The sequence below is a fragment of the Aspergillus heteromorphus genome (assembly GCF_003184545.1).
Source record: "Aspergillus heteromorphus CBS 117.55 chromosome Unknown BO70scaffold_17, whole genome shotgun sequence".
Taxonomy (NCBI): domain Eukaryota; kingdom Fungi; phylum Ascomycota; class Eurotiomycetes; order Eurotiales; family Aspergillaceae; genus Aspergillus; species Aspergillus heteromorphus.
In genome coordinates, this window is record NW_020290422.1 from 412152 (window position 1) to 439262 (window position 27111).

A 27111-nucleotide genomic window follows, 5' to 3' on the forward strand; every position below is an offset into this window, starting at 1 on the left:
GCATAGCGTGTGGGGTTTGTTTATTTTCCTCTTCGGCTTGACTCGACGCCTTATTTATTATAGAACTCTAAATATCTCACTCCAGCCCGCTTCACGGAGTCCCTGCTACTGCATCTCCGTGCTGTATGCTTCTATTTCCTCCACCCTTCTACTTCAATAGCCAATACTATGTACAAAAGCTGACAGTATCTGGCCAGTCATGGACCAGAACCCAGAGTTTCATTATCTACAAATCCTTTATCTATTCCTCAAGCTTTCCTCACCCGAACCCCTATTTCCCTGTTGCCCATACTCCTCCGTACTAAAGTAGACCGATCCACTCGAGCCGCGGCCTGCGCCGCCCCATCACGTGACAATGTCCTCCCCACAGCCTCCACAGCGTCATCCTGTCTGCGATCCATCTTGCGTCAAGCAATCCATCCATCCATCCACCCTCAAGTCGCAGCCACACCCCCCCCTCAACAACCCAACCAGACCAACCGATCCCAACACCTCTCACGTACGGCAACTAGAAAGCGATCACCCGTCCACCACACCTCCACCCGGACAAAATGGCCGAAGCCTACGAGCGCGAACAGTACGATACCACCCTACCTATCTACCTGCCTGCCCACCTACTATCTCCCATTCTACCTCCAACCCAGCACCAAACTCCATACCTACATACCTGCATTTCTACATAACTAACAACGAACCCGGTGATCCACAGACAAAACAACGCCCTCCTCAACTCCCTCTCCTCCAAAGTCTCCGCCCTGAAATCCGTCACCATCGATATCTACGATAATGCCCGCGATCAAGATACGCTGGATCATTCGGTTCGTCTACCTTCTTCTTTCTCCTCTCTACACTCCGTCATTTCCCCCGCACGGGACTCCCTCCCTGTTCTCTCTAATCGCCGATACCGAGCGAAGGGGGCCTTGAATCCCAATATGCAAGATCCAATATGCAAGATCCATTATGCGATATACAATATACTAACACCTATAACCATCTCCCAAACAGAACCAAGTCTTCTCCTCCCTCTCCACGGACCTAAAAGGTAGCGCGAGCCGCTTGACCCGCATGGCGCGACAAGGCGATACGGTTGCCGTGTTGAAGGTCGCTGGCATTGTGGCCACGATTGGGTTCGTGTTTTGGATTATTTTGAGCTGGATCTTTTGAATACCTTCTTCCTTTCCCCCCCCCCTTCTACGTTGGGGGTGGGGGTGGATGGTGGGGTGTTGTTAATGTTGTTAATACGGGGTTTATTTGCCTACGTTGCGTTGCTTGCCGATTATGATCATGATCATGATTGATTTTGATTGAGGGGGGGATAATTTTGAGGATGAGTTGGTGGAGAGGTTAGGAGGTGAAGTAATGTGGGTGGGTGGGTGTTGGCTTGCGGGCGAGTTGATACCCACCTACTTTACTTACCTACCCTGCCTGCCTTGCCTATCTATGTGGTTACCGACCTATCTGCAGAGACAGAGACCTGGCTGTTGATTTACTGCTTCTTTTTTTTATGTGTGGGAGCTCGGGGGTCTTCGTCGTATAGCGTCTGCTTTATTAGCTTTCTGGTTGCTGGGGTTGTTTGTTGGGGGGTGGCTGGTTGGGTGAGATGAGGTTTGGAAAGAATGCGATGCGGTGTTGTGCGGTGGATTGGGGGAGATTTGAGGTACCTGTATAAATATGCTTGTGGCTGGGGGAAGGGGGCAGGTTGGGACTGGTGGGTGCTTTTTCTTCTCATTTCATTTTTCTTTTCTGTGTCCCTTGCTTTTTCATCTTCCTGCGCAGCTTTTGTCTTCGAGCGCAGTGTATTTACATATTAGAGACATGCATATCATACATCATACATCATACATCATACATCTGGTCAATCGTCTGCCTAGACTTTTTGGTGGGTTTTGCGCTGCTGCTGTTGATGGTTTAGTCTGGGGTTGGGTGGCATGAGAGATTAGGAGACTTAGAGAGATTCATTCATGTCAGTGAAATAATAAAGTGAGCTTGTCCCAGTTGTCTAGCTTTCATTCTCTCATCTCGAGCTGTCGAGGCCTTCCGACGGGGTTTCATCTTGACAACGGACCGACCCTAAGTTTGGAAATCGAAAGGAAAAAACCCCCAACATGTAAAACAAAACCCGCATGGATGCACCCATCTGGTATAATAAATGAACAAAAAGATCCTCCAGTCGCAGAGCAGAACTGTAGAAAACACATCAATAAACCAATATGTTATGTGTTACAACACGTTGCAGCTTGCTTGGGCTGTGGTTCACACACAGCCTCTCTGCTCAGCTCTGTATATCCCACGGAGTAAGTACTAAAGTAGGAACTGAAGTACCTGAAGTACCTGAAGTAAGACAATCAATCAATCACAACGGAAAGAATCTCTGCTTCCATGCCATGTTATGTCATCTCATCTCATCCCATCCATACATCCATTTCAGTTCGGTTCAGTTCAGTTCAGTTCGTAATCCTCAACACGAGAAACGATAACTCTAGACCCGGCAGACTCTGGCTTGGATCGGAGATGGTGGTCTGTGTACCAATGTCCATTGATTTCCTAGTCCGGCGAGCTCACCCTGATAAGTAGAAGTAGACGCCAACAGTGTCACTTCATGTATCAGACAGGAAACCTGAATCCCGTGGCGGCTGGGCTGGGCTGGGCTGGGCTGGGCTGTACTCGGCAGTTTGATTTACCTGACCTACCTAAAGGAGGAATGGTACGGTAACTACGTCTTGATAAGCCCCTCCCTCCTTCCCTTCCTCCCTCCCTGTAAGAACTATTTCTGTGTCTGTCCGACGTGATCGATCCGAAAGCAAAGCAAAGCAAAGCTGGATCTGGATCTGGATCTGGAACTTGGTTGGGGTTGAGTAACCTGAGGGGAGGCGGTACAGAGATAAGTAGGTACCTAGTGTGAAGTTCAGGGTTGGAGTCACTAGATATTGATATGAGTAGAGTACCACTCACTGTATCTTTGGGGTTTGTCCAACGACCGACATGGATGGATCCTCGCACGGCTTTTTGCTTCTAGGCTTCAGGTGCAGGGATTATGGCCACACTATATTGTCGAGGACTCCCATGTCCCTATGAAGATGATATGATATGATATGATATGATATGATATGATATGATAAGACATTCTGTGACATGGATGGTCTTTTGTCATGTTCTTATCCTCTGATAAGACAGCAGGGGTAGGTAGGTAAACTGTGACATCTACCTCAGTGATGCCGACTATCCTGTCTCTGTCACTGTTTCCGTCTATGTCTCTGTATCTGCATCTCTTTGTACTGGATAGGTAGGTAGATAGTTAGATAGATAGACAGATAGTCGCCAATCCAATTATGAGCTGGGGTTCTCTCACGTTGATGGCTGATGGCTGATACTGTCAAACCTAGTATCATTCCGTATCACACCTACTTAGCTGTCTGGACACCTTTGTAGCCGAGTGGTCTTTTTGGTCTGTCAGATACATACCTACAGAGTAACCCCGGGCCCAGAACATTGCGGCGTGGGCTTTCCGTGGTAGAGGGTACACGGGTGATGGGACGTCCGTCTGAGGGGCTTTTTAATGCCGAAAGTCTGGGATGAGGCTTGGGCTTGGGCTTGGGCTTGGGTTCGGGGTTCTATTATTGCAACACGAGTTTCACTAACCATGCAGGATGGATGGCTGTGTGGAGTGTGGTGCGGAATGAGTCGAGTAGTCTGTGAAGAGGATCGTCGAATAGGCGGATCGGCCTTGATGGGGATGGGGAGGACCCGTGGAGTTAGTTACCTTGTGGATGTGGATGTCATTCATTGTCATAGCTTGCGCAATGTTGATCTGTTTCATCTTCAGTGTGGAGTATCACGCAATGGTGGGCATGACGTGTGTCTGTGGTGGATGGGATGCGGTCAGAGATGTCTACTGTGTGCGTATACTCCGTATGAGATGTAAGTAGGCCAAGGAGAGGAAGGAAGCAAGCAACATTGCTGGTCAAAAGCCTGCTTCGGAGCCAGGGTTCGGCAATGTCCGGAGTACGAAGCACAGTTGCACGCACTGTGCCTAGGGTATCAAATCGCCGTACCCTCCCTCTGTGAAGGCAAGATGTTCTAGACGGATGGAGGCAGCTAGCTCTGGGTTATGTGGGCGATCATATTGATACGTCACGTACGGCCGCCACAGATGGAAAGCTGCTCGAATGGGAGGTCGGGGCCAGTCCACGGTCGAGTACCCCGTACAGTAAGTAGCTACATAACTGGCCGGGATCATGTCAAGCGCCGTGATACAGAGTACAAGCCTGTCACCATGATAATAATCTTCCTTTGTCCGACCTTGAATAGACCAGGGATCATTGGCCAGTGCATCCTCGAAGGGTTTGGACAGGAGCTGGCGAGACGACGCACGCGTGGGATTGTTATCTAATCGGGGAATTCGAGGTCGAGACCGTCCAGACCAGACGTAGCGAGGGGGCCTCCTGCAGATCTCGACCGGGTCTCCACGCTAGACGGACAGGCCGTTGCAAAGGGATTTTCCGGATCATGGATCATACCGGGGGGGAGGAGGGTTGCCAGTGTCGGGGCGAATATGCGTTATTTTCCAGGCGGGAGGAAGGGATCCTGGTCAGCAGCTGAAGGCTCGAGGCTGAAGCAGTATCACCATCACCATCCATCACCTCGTTGGCTTGGGTCCTGTAGGGCTAGCGGTCAGTCAGAGATAAGATAGATGGTGTTTGGGTTGGTGCTGGGACCAACGCGGCTATCGAGCCATATCAACCGGTAGGTAGAAGTGGCGTTCGCATAGCTCGGGTAAATAGTAATGATGGGGTGTTATGACCCTGGCAAGATAGTTGGAGAGACTGGAAGGGCCCTTCGGGCAGCGGATAAGAGGGAAAAAGACCCGGTTCGGGCCACGTGCCGGCCACCGCTGCCGCCCGTTGGATGATGACTTGTCGGCCTGGTCGCTCTACAGTTCTCCGTCACGGCCATGGCGCCCATCGCGAAAATCCTTATCCCTCTTCAAGCCAGTCGGTGTACGGCTACACTAGATACCTGTCAAGCTTTTGCTACATCGGGGGTTTATGCCCGTCAAACGTGACGGTGGGACCCGGCGGTCTTGCTCCGGCTCGGAGATACGCATATTGCGCAAGCAAGACTGAACAATTATCTAAGTGGCGTTGGGAGGGGGCGAAAGAGAGAAAACACCCTCCTCTGGACTTTTTTTTTTCCCGTGTTGACTTCCGTTTTCCTTTCCCTGTCTGTCTGCTGCGAAGAACGACCGCAGAGAGCGGACGGGAGACGTCCACCAGTCGCGGACAACAGCCCCCCGAGTCCGTGCTCTGTCTCTGTCCCTGGCTCCGCCCCCCTAGACATCAACCATTGGTCCATCATACGAGACCAACGGCTGGAATCATCCGAATCAGGGCCCTTGGCTGGCTTTTGTGGCTGGTACCAGGCGGGCCAATGATCTGACCGGGCCTCAGGATAAGGGGACAGGAGGCTTGGGCTGATGTGGTAGTTTTTTTTTTCCCCTGTGCAAATTGCACTATCTCTTGTTTCTTCACGATGTCAGGCTCTTGGTAACTTGGTGTGTCCCCATCGTCTATCTAGTCCCGGCAAATCAACTGTCACTTTTCAGGCACGGTCTGTCCCGATCAAATTTGCTGGCGCCTGTTATTTGCCAGCTCTATGCCGAATGGAGACACCGGATCGCTGGACGCAGCTATAGTGCCAGAGCTTAAGAGTTGGGTCAGAACCATCGGCAAGCCGAAGGGATCGATTCCTAAGGCCCTACGGACCACGGCATTCCGTACCTAATCTTAGATTTCGCATCTCATCTCATCCCTACGTAGATATCGGTCCAGGATGGTGAAACATGGCTTGCTGCACGCTGGCCGCGGCGGCATGCAGGCTTCGATATCCGCCATCTAATTCCCGATGTGCATTCCCGATATCAAGCACGCGTGCTCTGGGTGATGGGCATGTGCCAGACCTGAGTCATAATTGGGGGGGAAGTGCTATCTGATCATCCATCGCGCGAGACCTTGTCCTCATTCTTGGATAGAGATCACAGCCAGGATGGCCATGGGACACAAAATCACGGTGTGAGACTGGGTATCTACGTAGGACGTAGGAAGGCCTCGAAGCCGTCGGTAGAATTTTTGACAGTCGAGCCCCAATCTTAGGGCGGGCCCAAAGAAGTAGTTCCCTATCGCGACCCACATTATTGACTTTTCTGGCTCGGATGATGTTATGTGATCACAGGTTAATTCTGCACATCATTCCCACCTGAAAATCCCGTTCTGGAACCTGGGCTTGAAAGTTGACTCACCGACTCTGTCGTACTGCGTTGCCCACTGGACCACTCGACCCCGGCAGATTGATTCTATCGACTATTGACAGTCGGTAAGGCTGGGACAACGAGGGAGGGTGGGTGGGCCTTGTCCTTTGGCGCCCGCGATGAAAGTCGCGATGGGAAGGGTTCGCCGAGGCCTGGAGCTTTTGCTTGTCACGCTTGTGAAATCATGGTTTGCGTCAAGCCGGGCTTGGCGGGTGTGTCTAGGCTGCTGGGGATTGCGGCCCGAAAGTTCCTCTCCCCTTCAGCTGGCGTCATCGTGGCCAAAAATCGGACTGGACTGTGTGCGAAATCTACTCTCTCGTGCCAAAGAAGGGTGGTTGTCACCGACAATGATGCCGTTGTCTCACTGTCATCCAGCAACAATAATTCCAGCCACTTCCCCGAGAAGGAAAACTTGGACGCGATGCCGCGGACGCACTCCGCAACGGCGTGGCCGCGCAGGTTCGGGCGGCGGCAGTGGCACCGCCGGAGTTGTGCGGTTTTCCCCGATCGCATTTGATGGCCCCGGAAGCACCCGATGGCGGTGTATACTACTAACTATGTGACAAAGGCTTGTATTCTTGTTACACCGGGGGTCCAATAATGCTGGTGTTAAGGCAAGGGACCCGTGAAATCGGATTTGCTGATTCTAGAAGCCCCTGGGAGCCGGTCGGAGGTATCTATCTAGATAGAGCCCAGATGCGATTTCACATGGTCTCGGCTCGAGACAAGATTCTCGTGCTTCCGCCATGAGCCCAGCAAGCCCCTGCCAGCACCTCCAATTCCCCAAAGAGGTAATGTGTCATCCTTGTAAAAGCATGGCCCAGACTCCGTGCTCAGAGAGGGGGCCTGTCAAGACCATGGCTATTCTGCAGCCTAGGTATGCGCTGTACGACCGCACTCCGCATGGGCACCGGCGGAGGACGACGAAGCTGTGTAGATCATCGTCAGCGGTAGCTAACTACACCGGACAGGGAGTAGATCCTATCATACCACAGTGGTACCCCGTGCTCTGCAGAACAACAGCTACAAGTAGCTTGATCTCCGCGTGTCCTACCCATGTAGCTCGGAGTCCGCGAGACCTCCCTTTGCGCGTCGCAGCCGTGCCAATCTAAGGAATGTAACGCTGAGATTCGAGTCCGCGTTGATGCATCTTGATTCGGCGGCCATCGTGCATGGATTACGAGATTGCCCTGCCCATATCAGAAGTTTCAATATCTTTCCCCTTTCCTAGCGCCGACCGGCACAGGGTATAATTGGTGGTGTCACTCAATAGCGTGGGCTAACCTGAGGTGCTTGTCTAAAATACCCGCGGTGGAGTTGTGACCGGAAACCAATGGTCCTGCCCGAGAGTAGGACGGATGCATCTCTCCACTTCAGGCATACATGGATAGATAGTAAGTAGATAGTAGATGGGATAATTTGGTGAAGCTTGACTTTCTTACTTAGGCCGGCGTTGTCTCACAAATACCAGGTCGGTCTGTCGCCATTGTTTGGGAAAGTCATACGCGACAGCCCATCAATCATCCTTCAATCAATCCCCCCCCCCCTTTCCCGCTGTCTCTCTTATCAGTATCGGGCCGCACATGGTTCGATTCTCGAAATGTCATGCCACCCACCATCACCATCACCACTCTGACCACCCGCGTAGGCAATTCCTGCAGAAGTCCAAGGTATGAGGGGAAGGGGGCAGCGGATGGTGTATCCACTGTCTAGTGTCCACAATCGGGAGGGGAAATCGGCAACAGGTTAGTAACAAGTTAACAACATATGACACCCAAAACACACCAAATGGAAGGTGCAGGGTTCCAGCATGTAGCATGATAAGCAGATCAATCATCTAGTGGGGCGTCAGGAGTGACGAATACTAGGGTGGATTGGTCACGATCTGGTGCATACCGTCCTGCAGCTGGGATTACTTGCAAAGCTGTGGTGCTGCCACAGCCCTGCCTGCATGCAGTCTGGGAGGGAGTGCGCGTTGGATGGATGGGCATGGCACACGAGGGGGAGTTGTGACGTCTGAGCACCTTCTGGGCGCCAAGCCCTCGTCTCGTCCTGGTGAGGATAGACTAGATAGATAGATAGATAAATAGTACGGAGTACATCGTCGTACAGAGTGTTCCGTAACTATCGTGTAAGTACTTAGGGCCGAGGATATCTAGTAGTTAGTAGTACTAACAGACCGGCTGTTCCTGCGGGATATCGAACCCGATTCGCCCCAGGGAGGGCCAGTAGATCGCGAATCATGCGGGAAGGATGATCCCGAGGCATGTTCCCATTGCGCCTTCCTACAGAGTAGCGGAAAGGATAATTGATTGATGTTGCCATGAGCATGATGATCGTCAGCTGCGACGACTATCATTACTCCGACCTTGGCCTTTGATAACCACCACCACCGGGTAACCGGAGTGCCGCCAAGGCCTGGGGCCGATCTTACGAGTACCGCTGCGCCGTGGGATAAAACCGGACGATCCCAGGGGAACATCCATTTTCTCTGGAGGAAGTCATCTTTTCCAGACAATAACGATTACGTTGATTTCCCCCCCCCCCCCCTTGACGACGCCTCGATTCTAGAACCAGTTCTGCTTAAGGTACGGGGTACATCTACCCTGCCATCACCCAGCACTCCTCCTGGTTCCTGCGCCCGCCGTTATTTTGTCCGGTATGTTTCTGATGTAACGTACATCTCTTTCCGTACACTACTACACACTACATCCACATTTGCCTCCCTCGCTCGCTCCTGCTCTGTCTCGTCGCTTCTCCCCCCGTTCCTGTTCCGGGTCTCCCTCTTCAGCTCTGTCCAGACCAAAGATTGTGTGTGAGTGAGACAGACAGACAGACAGACTGTTGTCGTCCTGTTCCGTCCGGCCCACACTCAGTTGTTGTTCTTCCTACTCCACCGGCCGTACCGCCATTACACACCTCACCTTTGTCACGTCACCTTGGATACGACTATCTATCTATCTATCCACGAGGTACTTCCGACTGAGGTACTGATTTGTCTGCTGTCTGTCAAGACTCTATCTATCTTTAGCGCCGAACGAACTTAAAGTGAGTGACTTACTTGGTCACCGCCGCCGGTAATCGCATCATCTCCGGAACCCAACCCAAGGACGGTCTTTGCCACACCCGGCCTAAAAAAAGTCTCTCCGACTCCCGACAATAATCAGTGACGGAAACGGCTGCGCGAAGTCCCCACCACCGCCATCGACTTCCCTGCTCACCTTGCTCATATACTCAAGAGTGGGACCCGTCCTCGACCCAGTCCGCCTGCAATTCGGGACGCTCCTCAGCAGATCGGTGGCAGGCGTTATTCCTTTTACGCCAAAGTCCCCGTCGCATTATCGCCCTTCCCTGGCGCCTTTCCCTTTTGAATTTTTCTCGCCCGGCCTTTTTCTACGCCCTCCTTTTTGGGTTTGATTAAATACTCTATCGTCCGCCCGCCCACCCACTCGGCCTCCCATTCCTACCATCCTCAAATCCACCGTCTTCTTCTGGCCATCTATCTGCTAGCAGCTGCAAACCCGCAGCTGTTGGTTCTTCCGTCATGGCTCTCAGTTTCTTTGGTGGCGGCGGCAGCGCCAGTTACGCGAAATACTTCGATATCCGGTGAGTCATCATGCGATCTCGCAGTTGCTCCGCCAGCCCGGCGTCATTCCCGATCCCGACTAACCACCCACTTTGTCGCACAACAGCCTCGATGAAGATTACATTGTGTTCCGCGGAGGCGAGGAAGAAGCCGCCAGTGCTCATCTGAGCGGGAAGCTCATCCTCTGCCTGTCAGAACCCTTGTCCATCAAGCACATCAGACTACACCTCACGGGTATTTCCCGGGTTTGGTAAGTGGTGCCCGGAACGCTCAGAATCTTTCGGGACTGGGTACTGACCGAGACTGGTTAGCTGGCATTTGCCCTCCAGTACCGCCGGTGGCGGGAGGAAGTCGTGGAGAGAACGTGTGTTCTACGAGAAAACCTGGCGATTCAGAGATGCTGGTAAAAGCAAGACTGAGGTCCTGCCGGCCGGCAACTACGAGTACCCCTTCAACATCGTCCTTGAGGGCTCCATGCCGGAGAGCGTGGAGGGTCTCACCGACACCTACGTGACCTACCGTTTCAAGGCGGAGATTGGACGCAAGTATGCCAAGGATATCATCGTTCGCCGGCCGCTTCGTATCATCCGAACTCTGGAGCCCAGCGCTCTTGAACTTGCGCACGCTATGGTAGGCAGTTTCAGATGCCGCTTTGCAGTTGACCCCGCTAACTGTACGACAGTCCGTGGAAAACGTCTGGCCAAACAAGATTGAATACTCCATCAGCACGCCAACCAAAGCGGTTGTCTTTGGCACCTGTCTTCGGGTGGATTTCAAGTTGATTCCTCTACTAAAGGGACTCAGAATTGGGCAGATCGTCTCCCAGCTGATCGAAAGCCACGACCTTACCCTCAACCCCGAAGATCCCGATTCCATTCGCAACACATACAAAAGCACAAGGACCATCTTGAATGATGAGCATGATCTAGATGAGGACAATGGGTTGGAAATTATTGATGAAATGGCCGAGGGCTACCAATTCACGCGGCACCTGGAGCTACCTAAAACCTTGACCCGATGCTTGCAGGACACCGACACCAGGGGCATCAAGATCCGTCATAAGCTCAAGTTCCGGGTTCAGCTACTCAACCCCGATGGGCACGTTAGTGAGGTAAGAATCACTGCGTCTCTTTTTAACAAAATTATCCTGACTTGTTTGCAGCTTCGGGCCACCCTTCCTGTCTCAATCTTCATCTCTCCTACCCTTGCGATTGATGAGAACAACAACCTGGTCGACCAAACCCCCCAGTCCACGCAAAGAGCGGTCGACGATCTGGCTCATCAAGCTCCCCCCTTGTACGGCGAGCACCAGTTCGATCAGCTGTACAGTCAGCTTGATCCCTCTGGATACCGGACCCCTGGGCCTGGAAGCGGCGGTGCTGGCACTCCTTTCGGAACTCTGAGTCGCAATATGTCGTCTGAGAACCTTGCTTCCATGAATGCCCTGACGAACACGGACATCTCCGCATCTGCCTTGCACAGCCGTCTATCGAGTCTCCGCGCGAACGGACACAGCTACCCCGCCTCACCTACCGAGCATGAACACCCCGAACTCGACACTCGTCGCCTGAACCCTCCTCCCGACTATTTCGCTGGAGCGGCATCCGGCTCCAATTCGCATAGCCCTACGAGCCCAGAGCTCTCTCGCCGTCCCTCGGATGAGCACGAGCACGACCACGACTACATCCACTCCGGCATGGCCACGCCGTATCACCCTCAATATGCCGAGGTCGAGACCCTCAGTCGTGTTCCGAGTTACTCTACTGCCGTTCGCACTACTGTTCGCCCTTGCGACTCTGATCTGCCGGATTACTCGACTGTCATCGCCGAGGATGTCGTCATCTCCGCCCCTCAGTCGCCCCAGCAGGCATACCTCCGCACTGCCAATGCGGGCCGGGGGTCTTCATATTTCACAGCCATTGATGCGCTTCACAGTCGGTCTGGACTCCTCAACCCTCGCCCCACCAGTCACGACGACGAAGACCGTCGACTGCGTCTCGTTCAAGCTCGGGCCAGGGTCTAATCGGATTACAGATACCTTTGAGCATCATCGCCCTCAACCTTTCCAAGCACACCACCACCTCGCACATACTTATCTTCTGTCCTATCAGATGCTGGACGTCTGGGGACATCCTTCCCCATCCAGATCCCAGACTATCGCATAGAGCTACTTGGTGGGCAGGATCTCGATTTCGTTTACCGGCGTTTGCAAATAATAGACAGGATGGGGTTGACAGGGCGTCCGGGTCTCTTTTCTTTCTTCCTGTCGGGTTGGCCTTCTGGCTGACAGGCTCATCACATTACGAACCACTTTTTCATGACCAGGCGTCCACATGAGTTATGCATATGTTACCCCCCCAAAATACACCAGGCACTTTGATTCCTCTCTACATCGACCTGTCAATAAATAAATAATACCTTAGCATTAGCGTTACGACAGCAATAGACATGTCGACTCTTCTCGCACGTGAGACTGCAGTTTATGGTGTAGGTAGACGGACGTTAGAATGCACAACACAAAAAACCACCCGCAGCACCCTGACTGATATCATGCGTGTGTGGGAAAGCAGCCACAGACGAGGTGGCGGTGGTCCCTTGTACCCCTTGCTTTCCGGTGCCTCGATGCGTGGCCGGATCCGCTTGCGGAGTGGGCATTGCCGAAGGGGGTATGGCGGCATGGCCTGATCCGGGTCAGCAGCGATGATGGATTTCTGAAGCAGTCAGTCAAGCTTCAGGATGAACCCGGATCAACTGGTTTGGGGATCGATCGAACAACCGGAAGAAGGGGCGCGCGCAGCCCGTGGAGCGATTCCCTGGTTGAAGAGTTTCATTATTGCTCATGGAGGGGCAAATCCCCCGGGCGGTGACTTCATCGGTCGATCGCTTGCCCTTTTAATCCGTCGCCCTCCATCGTCACCATCACCACCCACCATCATCATCATCGCTCATTATTTTCTCGGGGGTTTTGCGTTCCTGTTGCTCGTCGCTTGACGCGCCGCAAAATCAATCCATCCCTTTCCCCTCTTAGTCTATATTTAACTACGGTCTACGCACACCCTGACAGTCTCGCCCTCATCTCGTCGTCCCCCAAACGCCCCACTGCCTCCGCTTCGACGTAGGCTGCCGCTGGCGAGCCTCTAACGATTCGACCGGCTCGACTAGTCTGCGATCGCGCTTCCGGTGACCTCCACTGCGAGCTCCGACGGCAGTTTCATTCATATCCCATCGTGTCTCCGCGGCGCCGTCGACCTCTTTTTCTCTCGATCACCTGTGTCCAACATCCCACCCCGCAGCATCAATGTCGGCCACCAGCAGCCCCGTGGAGCCGAGGCTCCCCCAGCGGTCTGGCACCGTGTCCAGCACCATGACTGGCTTTACCCGCCGGACTTCCATGAGTGATGAGGAGGCCATCCCCGGTTCCGACAGCAATGAGGTACGCGGGACGAAAATGTCCCCTGCCGCCCCAACTTTCGATTCTAGACATAGAGCTGACGGCTGTCTGATTGCTAGACTACGAATCTCCTCCTCGAGCGCCTCCGCGCTTGGAAGCATATGTGTGGATACCTGGAGGACTACGTTTCCGTCACGGCGAAGGTGTCCAAGTCCCAGGCGAAGGACTTTGAGAAGGTCTTGAAGGTGCGCGCGGCTGGAATACCCCTGAGTTTGGGGGTTGTGTTTATACTAACATCCCACTCTCAACGCGCAGACTGTCAGCGATCCTCTGAGAGAAGGTCATCATTTCTCCCAGAGCGCAGGGGGCGTTGCTGGTTGGTTTGAGAACATCCGCGCCAACACTCAGGTATGTGCCCAAATACGCCGTTCCTGCAATGACGCCAGTCGCTAAGTTCTGCTCAGGGAATGGTCAACCTGTATACCGACTCGGAGAAAAACCTCAAAGGCTCTGTGCTGCCACCCCTGGAGCGCCTGCACAAAGAAATCAAGGCCAAGTCCAAGGAGCTGCAGAATGGCGCGGCTAAGGGCGCCAAGGCAGTGGAGAAGGCTCGCGGTGTAACGCAGAAGCACATCGAGCTTCTCGCCCAGCACACGGCTACGCTTGATGCGGCGTCCCACAACAAGCTTGAAACCTCCCATGACCCGTACGTGCTGCGTCGGGGTGTCGTTCACCGTCTGAACAAGCAGGTCATCGAGGAGAACAACAACCGCCAGGACCTCATCGTGGTGCAGAACAACTTCCAGCAGTTCGAAGCGCATGTCCTGCAGACCGTGCAGGCTGCGATGGAGCAGTTTGTCACCTACATGGGCGGCCAGCTGGATCGCCACCGCGCCATGTACACGGACATGCTGTCCGTGGGCCAAAGGGTCCCCCCCGAGTTTGAATGGGTCAACTTCATGACCAGAAACGACAGCGTTCTTGTCAACCCCGACGCACCGCCGCGGTCGCTGGCCAACATCACCTTCCCCAACCAGGACCACCGCTACACTCAGCCTCTGATCGAGGGTACCCTGGAGCGCAAGTCCCGTGCCATGCTCAAGGGCTACAGTCCCGGCCACTACGTCGTCACCCATGCCCGCTACCTGCACGAGTTCAAGGACACCGACGATCTCCGCCGCGACCCGACCCCTGAGCTGTCCCTGTTCCTCCCCGACTGCATCATCGGGGCCATGGACGGTTCCAAGTTCAGCGTCAAGGGCAAGGACGTCTCCGGCGGCAAGGTCGGCAATGCCTTCCACACTAACACCGAGCTGAACTTCAAGGCCGCCAACTCCAACGAGGCCGAGAAGTGGTGGACCGTCATCAAGGATGCCACCCGCGCTCCCCAGCACACGTCTCCCGTCGCGTCGTCGCCCATCTCCCCCGTCGCCGCCGAAGCGAACCAGCCGCCCGCCTACGCCGAAAAGGAGAGCGCCGCCGCCGCAGGCGCTGCCCAGGAAGCCCCATCGCCGGTCTCCCCTCCCGCTGTTAGCCGTACCAACACCAGCGGCACGGCGGCCTCCCTCCCGTCTGTTTCCGGTAGCGCTGCAGCAACCTCCCCGACGGTTGAAAAGACCGCCGAGAAGGCAGCCGAGACCAAGGCATAAGCATAAGTGTCTCATGCACATGAACACTTACGTGTCTGTCTGTCTGTCTGACCACCCACCCATGCACCCCGCCCCCACCACTTGGCTTCTTGTCCATTGGTTTCGATCATACGTTGGATCACCGCTTTCCCTTTTTTTTCCCCCTTCTTTGCCCTTCTCAAGCATTGCACAGTATACCGTACCCGCCATACTTCTTCGACAATCTCGCCCTTGCCTTGCTATAGTATACCTACCATCTTTGGACACTATCGGGCAAGTTCTCTGATATCTATCCTTCGCTTCTCTCTCTTGGATAGACTCTTTTTGACACCCAACCCCATCCCCATGATGGATCTTTAATGTATTTAATGTTGCTGGCACATTAATTTTGGTTTCTTTGCATATTAGGTATTACTACTTTGTAATACGCGAGGTTTGTAAGTAGCGTAGTTGTGTTAAGTGGTCTAGACAGTGTTGTAGATTGGGGGTTGGGGGATCGGGATCGGCTGTAAAAGGGCTTCACAGGTAGTTAGTAGTTGGTTGTCTTAAGTTGCGGTATAGAATGATGGGAGGGATATCTTTTAGACCATATTTGATTCATTCGCTGTATGATTATCTTCGCCTCCGTCAAGGATCTAGGACTTCACGTAAGGTGTTCTTGCATATATACATACAATCCGAGGCTGAAGTCTATCGATGGTTCGCAGAGAGAAATAGAGGATTGCTGACTGGAACACAGCAGGGTAGAAGGAATAAATCAATCGATCGATCGATCGATCAACCGATCATAGGTACAATCATGATATAGAAACATAACATCGCTTAAGGTTGATAACTACGAACAGTCACAGTCACAGTCACGCGACTCTATTACAAGTTGCCGGTGTGTTTGAGGGCCTCGTTCTGCACAACCTCGATCCAGTAGTTATCGGGATCCAGGATAAACGCGACGTACTTCATGCGACCGTCGGTGAGACGCTTCTTCCAGGTGACGTTCAGGGACTCGAATCGCTCGCAGGCCGCGTTCAGGTCGTCGACAGAGACACCTAGAGAAGGGAGCCAGTGGCGTTAGTGATACCGACTCACTCACGACCGTAGTTTTCGTTTTGTCTCGTCTCGTCTCGTCCGAAGGTCGGTTCGGTCGATGAGGGTAAGTAAAAGTTTCAGGGCTAACTTACAAATGTGACCGAATCCCTGGGGCTCAGTGTTACCATTGTGGTAGACCTGGCCCTCCTGGTTCTCGGTGCCGTAGTTCCAAGTGAGTTCGAGCAGGCCCTCCCACTCGGAGACGGGGTTTGTGGCGCCCTCGCGGATCTCGGGGTTGGCGGCGGGGTAGCCGAGGAAGTAGAGGTTGAAGCCGGCGTCCTTGTTCTCGACGGTGCGCACGAGAGTCATCCCGAAGACCTCCTGGTAGTACTTCAGACTGGCCTCGGCGTTCTTGACACGGAGCATGGTGTGGTTCAGCCGGTAGGTGGAGGGGTCGGTGGTGTTGCCGACATCCTGGTGGTGACGGCGGATGATCTCAACCCAGTATCCATCGGGGTCCTTGACGAAGGCGATGTGCCGCATGCGACCCTCCGTCAGCTTCTTCTGGAACGGGTACCCGGCATCTTCGAGTCTCTTGCACGCGAGCTCGATGTTGTCGACCGACACGGCGATGTGGCCGAACCCGCGGTGCGGTTCCGTGTTGCCGTTCACCACGCTGTAGTTCGGGTCGGTCTCAGTGCCGTGGTTGTGCGTCAGTTCCAGCACCCCGTTGCGGTCCGTGAAGTGTCGGTCGCCCTGCAGGGACTGGGGGCCCGTGTAGGCGAGGAAGTACAGGGAGAACTTGGCCTCCGGGAAGTCGAGGTTGTTGATTTGGCTGAGGCCAAGGTATTTGTAGAATTCCACTAGATGGGGGGTGAGCTGGCGGGCTACCAATACAATGCGCCGGGGAAGGGGAGAGGGAGAGGGACCGGGAGAGCATACGGGACTTCTTCGGGTCCTTGACCCGAATCATCGTGTCTGTCGGATAGTAGACATGGTTAGCTAAGAGCAGACCGATTGTCATGTCTGGCAGGGAAGCCACTAACGGTTAAGCTTATACTTCGAAGTGTCGGTCGCCATGGTTGCGAGTGATCGGCTGGAACTGGTTCCTACTGTGTAGAGTTCGACCGTCAGTGAGCGAACTGCATTCAAGCAGGCAGTCTGGACCCGAGTGGGGAAACGACTCGGGGTGGTGGAATTGGTCGGGAACATACCAGGCACGATGGAGAATCTTGGGACGAGGACCCTGAGGAAGGAGGAGCGAAGAGAGGGCAAGGAATACATCCAGGAAAGAGGGGGAATTGGGGGGGAGGGGTAAGAGGATGGGCGGTTCACTTGTTTGGATTAGCGAGCGGCATGGATTGGAAGGAGAACCGCGCGGAAAAAAGGTGGGGGCGCCCGCCTATGACGCTATCCAGTGTTCCCCAGCTGCTGCCATTATTAATCAATCGGGTCGGAACCAGTCAATCGTGCACTGTATACTTTTGGTGCGATGTATTGGCTCAGGAATAAGATATAACCGCGATTGGATAGAATATAGCTAGCTCAGCGCTCGTTCAAGTGATGGGAAGGGTAGGAGGTCATAAGAATATATTTGGCGGTAAACAGGAGTAGGGAACCATGTGGTCTGCCAGGTAGATTAACAGTTGGACAGGACAGGACAGGACAGGCCAGGCCAGAAAGCTGCTCTTGCTGTGTTGGCTGATTTGCGTTTCCTGCATTCTCCCACATTCTATCACATACTCCTATCCTACATCTTCTCCACCAGAAGACAGAGGATATCAACCATGATCATCCTGGAATGCACGACAACGCTCCAGCCAGGCGGTGAGGGGGCGGATACCCCATACTTCTTTTCTGCCGGCGAACCCCCCGACGCCCCGATCGATCGTCTCTCCCTCTCATCTCCAACCTCAACTCGCCTTGGCAGCTTCTCGTCTCGTCCCTCCCTCTGCAGCTTCGTGTTGCCTCCAGAACCCCTAGCGCAGGTCGCTGACCCAGATCCGATAAGGTTTGTGATTCCTTTTTCTTTCCTTCTCTCCCCTCCCTGCATCCCGGGCAAGGATCCCCCCAGGATCGTGGATCGTCACCCTTTGTCTACGCGATCATCGCTTGCGCGGCGGACATCGGCCTTGTTGGCCATTGACTGCCACTTTTCCTTTCTTTTTCTCTTCCCCTACCACCCTGCCTCCTATCCGATACAGCCCTCGTGTTTTTACTTTCCCCAATCACCTCCCCGTGGCCATTGACCCCAGTCTGGACATTCCTCCGTGAGACATTCCCCCCCCCACGTCGACTGCCTGTGTTCTGGAACGTCAGATGGATCATACCACGCCTCGTTCGACCATGAGATGCGAATTTCGGGCTCAGTCTTGGGCAGGAGATCCCAGTTGATCCCACGCCCGTCTCCTCCTGCAAACGACAGGCAGAAGCGCCTGGCACCCCTCCCGGTACAATATTTGTACCACGCTGCGTCTCGTTCTTGGAGCCCCGAGTCTCATCTCCCCTTTCCCTTCCACAACTTCCACGCCCTATTATATACCCCACGCTCTGCCTAATTTCTCTGCCGCTCCCCTGAAACACAATCATCGTTACCACTATCTCTATCAAAGCAAAATGGCTGAGTTTGACTCCCCAGTCCGGTCCGACATCCCTGCCCGGAAACCTGATAGCCTCCACGATCCCCCGTACCGTCCATATTGGGCCCGAAGTCCTGTTCAGTACGCGCAAGACCTCCTCGGATACTCAGAAGACCCAATCGAGTACGACTACGACGACCGCGACTCCTGGGATAACTGCTTTTTCTTCCCGGAGGACTGTTCCTTCTCCCCGCCCAAGGACCTGATCATCGAGGATACCTTCGAAGACGACGTCGCATCCGAGCTGTACGAGGAAGAAGCCATCATGATTCCCGGTCTCCCCGACATAAAGATGCTGGATGCGGAGGCGCTCAGCGACCTCTTAGAGGATAACCTGTCGCCTCCGGAGATCACCACCATCCTGTACACATCACCCCACCAGCCCAACCACTCCACCCCACCTGAGTTAGCCCTGCTAACAACTCATCATCCATCCAGAGTATTCTCCACCAACGGCGCCATCTTCGCATACGGTTCCTCCCTCTCCTCCCGACAACTTCGCAACCTCAGCGCAACCTACGGAGCCGCCTACACCTGCTACGCGAAAAATGCCTCAAGTGGTAACCTCACCGGCGTGAACCCAGCCAGCCACCCATCATCATACGTCACCACCCCGTCCGTCTCCCTCGGTGATGTCGGGTCCATCGTGTTTGAGCTGGACGACTTGGTCGCCGTCGTGACAAGAATAGCGGACAAAGTCCTCCTTGCTGCGGTTGGACCCTCGAAACTTGGCGACGCAGAGGATGCACCCGTTCTGCAGAACGGTTCTGCGCCACCGGCAGCCGACAACACAGCAGGATCCGACGCCGCGCACGATGGTCGGTCGTACGCTAGCGTCGTTGCCGCCAACGGAGGCCGAAGCCACGGCGAGAACGGCTCCGCACAGCTTGATACCCAGTACGAAATCGACCGCAGCAGTGACCTCGCTCGTCTTGCGACTCTGAATCTCTCCTCATCGCCAGATATCCTGCTTGCGCTGGAGTCCAAATCCGCGGCGTTAGGAAGGTTCCTGGGTCAGAAGCTGGAGGACCTAGAGAGTCCTGAAGATTTCTAGACCATTTCATCATTTCTTTTCTATGTTCCACCTCGTCTACTTATTACCCCTGTATTAGCTGCCCTTGTTATCTCCCTCCTCACTTGTGTCTCCTGTGATCTGAGCTCGCATGATTCTCCCATCCGTTTTTGTATGTCACATTGAGCGTTTCTACGGTACCCATCTCTAGCCCTCTGCAATTACATTTCAATTTGTCCAAAGATTTATTATTATGATGACATTGTGTCAGATGACATTATACATTTATATCAGATGAAGAATAGTTGGATTGACACTCCAATGACAGCACAACTCCTCGATAGAACTTGATGCATCTATCTAACGGTTAAAGGGTGTTAGACAAATGGAGATCCAATCACATCCAGTCTTCCCAAGAAAGACTCCTAGGATTTCCAGTCTGACGGCGCGCGCAAAGTACGCCTAAGAGAAAGATACAATCCAGAACCATTCTCACCTCCGTCATCCTTCCGCGACAGAGAATACGAGCATCGAAAACCCAAGTTCAGAATCTCGGCAATATACAGCCCAGAGCCGCCAATCTTCCCCAGCAAAGGACAGGCAACGCCACCGGCAGCGCCCATCGCGAAATCCACCCCGACGCTCTTCCATGTTGCCGTTCGACCTTCTGCAACGTCACCAAGGGCCACCCTCCTGCCGCCGAGGCTACCCCCCGCCTTTCTGTCCGTCATATCACGAGAGACTCAATATGCAAGCCCTCACGCGCGCAGAACGTATATGTAATATCCAACCTGGCCGCAGACTGTCCACCGCCATGTACCCAAGACAAAGCCTCGACCCTCTGCCACACAGCGATCTCCTCCATACTCAGTACCATCTGATCCCCAGTCCCACTCTCTTCAATCTCAATTACCCGCTCGACCACCCTGGCAGCAGAGATACTATCCCAAACCGCCTCCCGCATCCGCTGCCGTCGCAAGATACCCAACACCTCGCGTCGAACCACAGGATGCCGGCACTTGACCCCGATCATATAAAGCACGGGGATAATCCCGACCTCTGGCGTGAAGGTCGGCTTCAAAGAGCCGGAATACCGCTCATGCGCGGCGGCCACGTCGCCCGCGAAGGCCACGCATTGCTGGAACTGGGGCAGGAAATCGTCATACGCCATTTCCCTACCGGGTCCGTAACATCTGAGGAGAATCCATGCAATTGTATGTTGTAGGCGCAGAAGGGATGCGAGCGGGTAGGCTTCAGGGTCTGTCGTGTAGGGGTTGCCTTGTTCGAAGAGACTCAGCCACGTTTCCAACTGCCCGAGAACGATATCCTTTAGTGACGAGGGCAATGGTGGCATCTCGCCCATCGGGGACAGTTGCTGCTCCGTGTTGCACAGTCTCATCACCTGCGCGACGAGGATCTGGAGGTGGTCGGCGGCTTGTTCGAGAGAGTGAAATGTAGTATTGCATGTACAAGAAGGTGGAATCGGGGCCATCCGTGTCTCTTGGATGTCGCCTGGAGTCCAGTCGACCAGGAATGATACGGCCTGGATGTCGAGGCGACGGATCTGCCTCGTCACCTGGCGGATAAACGTGCAAAGTCCCGAGGGATTAGGATTGTCAGAAGTACTGTTGTTGTTGTTGATGATGATGATGTTGATGTTACGTGAAATCTCCACACCTCCACGCAGGTGCTTCACCGCTTGGACATAGTTGCCCACCAGATGATCAAAGCAGGTAAGGAGGTAGCAGACCAAAAGGGCGATAGTCGTTGTTTCGGTGCTGTCCCCATTCGTCTGGCTCAGAAAGGATTGAATGGCCCGATTGTAGTGCAGTAAGGGGGCCTTATTGTCCGATAGCCACGCTCTGGATTGCGGTTGATGCACAAGGTCACTGGAATCACGATCCAGGTAGTTTCTGTGGATCAGGGCCAGAGCGATTGCGGCATACCGCACCGATGGCACTGTTTGGGAGAAGAAAACGAGAGTCTTCCGCCAGGATTCGCAGGGGTTATATGCATTCAGATGCTTGATCGAGATACACTCGAAAAAACACATTGCGTCTGCCTGGGCTGGCCCGTTTACCGGTAGGATCATGCAGGGTCTGAGATTCCGCAAGGTGAGGCCGTGGTGTTTCGCGTGCCATTGTTTTGGCTGGTAAGCACTGGTCGTGGTGTCAAGGGGGTAGCTGGTGCAGTTCTTTGCTCTGTCGGGCTTCTCGCCGTGAGAGTGGCTTGATCTTGATTCCTTCTCTGTTGTCTCTGTCTTGTCGGTCTTGTCGGTCTTGAAAGCGAGGGGCATTTCACTATAGCCGTCACAGGTGCGACCGGTGGAATGGCATTTCAGGCATGAAGGCAGAGATAGATCGCATTTCACTCGCCTTATCCTGAGGATTGTGAGTCCGTGAACATGACTGATTGCTCTGCAGCAATATACAAAGTCAAGACTCACTTGCAAGTCTTACAGCCTAGTCTTGACTTTGGAGCAAACTTGCGAGGCTTTCTTCTCCAAGCTTGACTGGCCGCTGTCTTGGTGTCCTTGTTCTTCATCTCACCCATCACATTTGATGTTAACGAATCCCAGGGCCAGTATGATCCATACGCCGTCAGTTGAATGCCGCATTGGCTTCAAAAGCAAATCATATGGGGTACCAATCGAATTTAAAAGAGGGTCGTCTATTGGTGTGTTCGTAGACCAGCGGGGAAGTCATCTCTCACAGCCTGCGAAGGACACTTGGCTGGGAACAGCCGCATGGTACAAACTAAGAGGCGTACTATACTATATAGCTCGAATATAGACCAATGATTACAAATCCTGCTCCAGGCCGGTGCATATCATGGTGCATATCATTGGTTCGTTCGTACAGGCGGGACTCTGATGGTGAAAGGGCTGATTGGCTCGTTCGTACAGGTGGGTATTGTTACATACTAAAGTAAGTAAGTAGCCTTGCTAAATATAGATTAGCTCGACAAACACCATGCACGTTGTTATAGATTAGTACTTTACTTTGTAGATACTGCCTAGCAAATCTGAGGTTCAGAGCACCAGGCATCGAGCTAAGCTCCACTGACCGTTGGCGGCGCAGCATTGTCGGTTGGGACATTGTCTTGTCCCGTGCCCTCGCTGCCAGTAAGTTATAAGCACCCCGAGCCCGGATTTCTATTCTATTTTCATGTCTTCAGTTCTTCAGTTATTCGACGGGCCCGTCACCTCTTTCCCAATTCAACCACAGATTGCTGCTGTACATCATGGCCATGAACCTAGCGACGAATAGAACAGTTGACTTTGCCCTGCGAGCGCTGCAGCTCATCTTCGCCATCATCGTCTTAGGAATAGACGGACACGGTACGGAGAACCACTATATCCTACTCTGTCGATAGACTCTGACCCCATCGCCTAGCTATCCACGTGTTTCGCGGCCACACTGTCTATGAGCACTTCGTGTACGGCAACTTCTACGCGTACGAAGGCGTTCCTAACGCGTGGGGCTTCCTATTGTTCTGCGCTGGATGGACATTCCTGGGCGGTATCTTTCTCCTCATTGCTGGAATCCGCTCCGCGGACCAGAGGTGGATTGGCTATATCCGTGTCGCCGTCGAGGCGGTGGCCCTCCTCTCATGGCTTGCTGGCTTCATGGCTGTGGCGATCAACATAGGGAGCAATGCATGTCCGGCAGAAGAGAACGGCTGTGGGTCGCTCAAGGCGGCGACAGTCTTTGGAGCCGTGGAATGGCTCCTGTTCGTGATTACCACAACCTTGACCGTCAAGCTCGTCTTCAATAGAGCTAGCCAGTCAACGGAATCTCCAACCAGTCCTGCCACAGCTATGAAATCAGCGGCATAAGGTTTTGGTGGACATCAGAAGCGTCCGACACGAGGTCAAGGTTTCCAGTGAGGATGTCAAAGTTCGCTGTTTCAGATTGGTTGTCTAACACCATAGGTAGAGGTTTGTTTTTGGGTGTGATGCCTCGGAACCTCGCCCTAGGCTTTCACCGTCGAGTCTGATATTCAGGGGGACATCGCTTTCTGATTTTTACGAATTTGTATTTCTGGCTCTGTGGCATCATAGCCCTATAGGATTTCCTGAGACTGTCAGAACGAAGCTTTATATAACCAATAAACAATATCAAAGACTCGGCGTTGTTTTACCCTGTGCTGGTGTCTCCCAAAGACTGATTGCATAGCTGTACTGACCGGTGCGAGGATCGACTCCCTTCCCAAGGAGATTCGCAAATTTGCAGCCCTGGATATAGACTGCGTTGTCCGGATGATATGATGATGTGGCGGGGACTCAAAGGAAGGGAGCAGAGACTGCCTGAAGAGGAGGGAAGAGGTGGCCTGCAGGCGGTCACTGACAGGTGCAACCCTCAGGCACCGCGGTCTGCCTGTACCTTAGTTTCTGACTTCTCCTCTCTCCCCCGCCTAGAACGACATCTGATGCAAGTCCCTGTCTTCACCCAGGCCAAGGTTGTAGCATTATACGCGGATGTCATTGCATTTCATGATGCAAAAAAGGCAGAGAGAGAGGCCCAGCTTGTCTCTGAACCTGTTGCTAGAAGTGGATAGGTAAGAACTAGTTCTATCTACTAATTAGTCTACATAAATTCGTTTCTAACTGGCTTAGACCGCTGCAGGTTGGTGGTAAAGAGCATCTGCATGCATTGCCTTATTTGAGGAGTGCGATCATGAATCGAGCAATATGGAGGAAGGAGGGGGAGTCAGTCTAATCATCCACCTCCATAATCCCCCTCACCCACTCCCCCGCCCTCTTCTCCGCAGGACCAACCCACTCCTCCCCCGGCACCTTATCAAGCGTGACTCTCTCCTCCGCGAACCCCCTCTCCCTTCCCCAGAAACAAGCCCGACGCATAACATCCACCATCTCACTCGCCTGCGCAGACAGCACAGTCTCACCCTTGACAGGACGCCCTCTCCCCATGCCCTTACTACCCCGACATTGGCGACTCAAAACCCTCACCCACGGAAGAGTCATCTCCAACTCCCTCACCTCCCGATCCGGCGTCCTCCCCTCCCCCTCCCCCTTCCCCTTCCTCTTTCTATCCCCACTAAGCCCATAATCCAACCCGAAAGGCGGCCACCTCGAAAGCGCCTTTCTCCTCCGAACATTAACCTCCTCCGCCTCCGCTTCCCCCTCGCCATCCATATCCGCGTCCGCATCCCAATCCGTAATCCGCGCGCCGTCCCTCTGCTCATCTAACCTCGAATATGCCTCCCACCAATCAGCAGCCCTATCATCATCTCCCTCCCCCAACCCTTTAGGAGATGTAGGTCTAGCCTTCAGCACAGGAACCGGATACCCAGCCCCGGTATCATACTCCGGGAAAAACCTCGGAACGAGCTTCCCCGCCGACCTAAGAAACAGCATCGGAGAAGCAAACGCATCGAAGTACCGTTCCGGAGTGGTGAAATACGCCCTCCGGGCCTCGAGGAGCGGCATTAGATCCCAGGGTGCGGGGGAGCGGGGACCGCGTTTGCGTGAGGGGTGTAAGGGGGTTGTATTGTTGTTGTTGTTGTTTTTGTTGTTGGGATTATCATCCCCATGATTGGCCGGGGGGGATTGATGACAGTGCTCGTCAAGAGCCGTCCAGTCGCAGATCGGGTCGAGGGCTGCGATGGCGTGGATGGATTGGGATTCGGTGAGTGAGAGCATGAGTGCGAGGGAGCCGCCGACGTGCGTGCCTATGATGGATAGGCGTTGCGGGGTGAGGGTTTGCTGGATGTAGTCGAGGCCAGCGAGTGTGTCGTGGATGGGGGTCGGGTATTGGAATAGATGGTTGGTGGGTGAAGGTAGGGATTCGGGGTTGGTTGGTGCTGTGTTTAGTGTGTTGAGGAGGGGTCCGAGGCGGTAGTTGATTGTTACTACTGTTGAAGAGGTGATGGATGCCAGGGTTTGGGGGGTGGTGTCGCGGTGAGAGGCGATGGTGGGTTGGCCATCTCTGTATTCTTTTGCATCTGGGGATGCTTGCGCGAAGACAGGTCCTGGTGGGAGATGGATGATCACGTTTCCGCGGGTTTGCGCCGGGGAAGCGACGGGGTGGGTTATTCTGGATGGGCGGTTAGTTCTGAGAGAATCTGATTGTAAGGGTGGAGTAAGTAACTGACTGAAGGGAGATATATCCACTGTTTCCGACGGGGATGTCGACGGTCTGGCTATTGTTATATGCTGATGTTGATGCATGTCGTGCGCTATTTCTGCAGAGGATATGGCATTGGCTGTAGAAGACGGGATTTATACGCCGTTTGAAGGCAGTGACATGTCTACCTCGTATACAGGAAAACGGGGTTGGGAAGTAGAGGCGCATAGCGCCAAGTCCTTGTTGTTAGTCTAGCCTGTGGTGATGATGATAGATGAGGCGGAAAAGGATGCAAAGGGCGGACCGACGAGACTAGATCCAAGCCGGCAGGTGATCGGGTTCCGCGCTAGCCGTGTTCGGTATAGGCTGATGCAGAGAGGGCATGTCATTGGCTGCCTGGCAGCATGTATATTTACAGCACCGCAAGGTAGATTAGGAGTAGGTGGTAACAAAAAACTGTGAATTGTTGGCGTGACTTGAACATCTTTTGTGGTTTTTACCGTCAAGATTCCTTCGACTTGCCTTCTCCACATGCGCCCTTCATCTTCAATGTTGATCCACCTTTTACCGACGGCTTCATCTAGAAAGTTGGATCTGCCATCCTACGCGTTTAGAAACAGAGTCGCACGTTTAGAAATAGCTCAGAGAAAGCTCTACCCAGAAGCGGAGTTACGATAGCAAACGCCATGCAAAACAGCGCAGACGATGAAGTGGAAAAGCAGCACGAGATAATCAATCCAGTGGGATCAACAAAGAGTTCCAAGTCTTCTGCTGGAGAGCCAAAGCTGACATTCTTATACTAGTGAGCCACGAGACTTTCCATCGGCTATAACCAAGGCTATAACTAATTTCTTACCAAAGGAGAATGGAAAGCAAGTGGCCCGGCATACTACAGCATCATGATGTATAAAAACTGGCGAGCGAAATTAATGACGTACTACCCAAACAAACGACACTCTCCATTCATCCCTACTAAGAAATCAACCAATTGTACGGCCAACCAATTCCACCACCAACCACACCTCCTCCCCAGCATCCAAAGACAACAAACAACAAGACCCTCCAAATGGGGCCTATACGATGGCTCGCCACAAAGGTCGAGCCGTTACTGATCCGACTTGACAAGCTCGACGCCGACGGAAAACAACAAACAAAAACAGCGCACTGGCTGCGTGGAAAACAGAACCGCCCTCAAGCTCACGGTATCCGGGAAACATACAACCCAGTGCGTTCAAGTCTCATTGCGGACATGCGTGAACGCGACGCCATTCAACAGAAAGCAGCGATCCTCGGAAGATGTCGGCGTTTGAACAGAAAAGGTCTATCGGAAGAAGAACGATGTCAGCTGCGGGACTGGCAGAAGGAACTCAGTGACTTGAATAAGGAACGCGGGCGCCTCATTAGAGAAGGCTACGTGGGCAGACAAAGGGTGCGTC

The 27111-nt window shown here is 53.5% G+C and overlaps 9 protein-coding genes across 9 annotated transcripts; 6 read left to right on the top strand and 3 right to left on the bottom strand.

Annotated features, from left to right (window-relative positions):
• Positions 1-551: 551 nt before the first annotated feature.
• Positions 552-1164, top strand: BO70DRAFT_372062 (SNARE domain- containing protein; the record flags this gene model as incomplete). Its single annotated transcript, XM_025544828.1, has 3 exons — positions 552-577; positions 710-818; positions 1006-1164. 3 exons carry the CDS (start codon positions 552-554, stop codon positions 1162-1164), a joined length of 294 nt encoding a protein of 97 aa, XP_025398266.1.
• A 2157-nt stretch (positions 1165-3321) lies between these two features.
• BO70DRAFT_62257 (uncharacterized protein) lies at positions 3322-4015 on the top strand. The gene has a single exon (XM_025548599.1). It carries the CDS (start codon positions 3557-3559, stop codon positions 3920-3922), a length of 366 nt encoding a protein of 121 aa, XP_025398267.1. The 5' UTR covers positions 3322-3556; the 3' UTR covers positions 3923-4015.
• Positions 4016-9848: 5833 nt separating this feature from the next.
• On the top strand, positions 9849-11913 carry BO70DRAFT_397566 (arrestin family protein; the record flags this gene model as incomplete). The annotated part of the gene is made up of 5 exons (XM_025546715.1): positions 9849-9910; positions 9997-10140; positions 10202-10520; positions 10573-11001; positions 11053-11913. The coding sequence occupies 5 exons, from the start codon at positions 9849-9851 to the stop codon at positions 11911-11913; spliced, it is 1815 nt and encodes a 604-aa protein (XP_025398268.1).
• Positions 11914-13188: 1275 nt separating this feature from the next.
• BO70DRAFT_266262 (PH domain protein) lies at positions 13189-14912 on the top strand (the record flags this gene model as incomplete). Its single annotated transcript, XM_025538947.1, has 4 exons — positions 13189-13323; positions 13401-13526; positions 13597-13689; positions 13746-14912. Coding segments are annotated over 4 exons (1521 nt in total), but the record flags the coding sequence as incomplete, so codon positions are not given.
• Positions 14913-15779: 867 nt separating this feature from the next.
• On the bottom strand, positions 15780-17015 carry BO70DRAFT_294002 (lactoylglutathione lyase GLO1; the record flags this gene model as incomplete). Its single annotated transcript, XM_025539460.1, has 4 exons — positions 15780-15955; positions 16088-16798; positions 16878-16913; positions 16982-17015. The coding sequence occupies 4 exons, from the start codon at positions 17013-17015 to the stop codon at positions 15780-15782; spliced, it is 957 nt and encodes a 318-aa protein (XP_025398270.1).
• Positions 17016-18551: 1536 nt separating this feature from the next.
• BO70DRAFT_372066 (uncharacterized protein) lies at positions 18552-19628 on the top strand (the record flags this gene model as incomplete). Its single annotated transcript, XM_025544829.1, has 2 exons — positions 18552-18937; positions 19013-19628. 2 exons carry the CDS (start codon positions 18552-18554, stop codon positions 19626-19628), a joined length of 1002 nt encoding a protein of 333 aa, XP_025398271.1.
• Positions 19629-20313: 685 nt separating this feature from the next.
• Positions 20314-22318, bottom strand: BO70DRAFT_338872 (Zn(II)2Cys6 transcription factor domain-containing protein; the record flags this gene model as incomplete). The annotated part of the gene is made up of 2 exons (XM_025541224.1): positions 22033-22318; positions 20314-21967 (listed from the first exon to the last, which is right to left on the bottom strand). Exons 1-2 carry the CDS (start codon positions 22137-22139, stop codon positions 20314-20316), a joined length of 1761 nt encoding a protein of 586 aa, XP_025398272.1. The 5' UTR covers positions 22140-22318.
• Positions 22319-22658: 340 nt separating this feature from the next.
• On the top strand, positions 22659-23601 carry BO70DRAFT_363214 (uncharacterized protein). The gene is made up of 3 exons (XM_025543508.1): positions 22659-22926; positions 22982-23471; positions 23525-23601. Exons 1-2 carry the CDS (start codon positions 22830-22832, stop codon positions 23422-23424), a joined length of 540 nt encoding a protein of 179 aa, XP_025398273.1. The 5' UTR covers positions 22659-22829; the 3' UTR covers positions 23425-23471; positions 23525-23601.
• A 702-nt stretch (positions 23602-24303) lies between these two features.
• On the bottom strand, positions 24304-25928 carry BO70DRAFT_408412 (uncharacterized protein; the record flags this gene model as incomplete). Its single annotated transcript, XM_025547205.1, has 2 exons — positions 25704-25928; positions 24304-25645 (listed from the first exon to the last, which is right to left on the bottom strand). Exons 1-2 carry the CDS (start codon positions 25901-25903, stop codon positions 24304-24306), a joined length of 1542 nt encoding a protein of 513 aa, XP_025398274.1. The 5' UTR covers positions 25904-25928.
• Positions 25929-27111: the final 1183 nt, after the last annotated feature.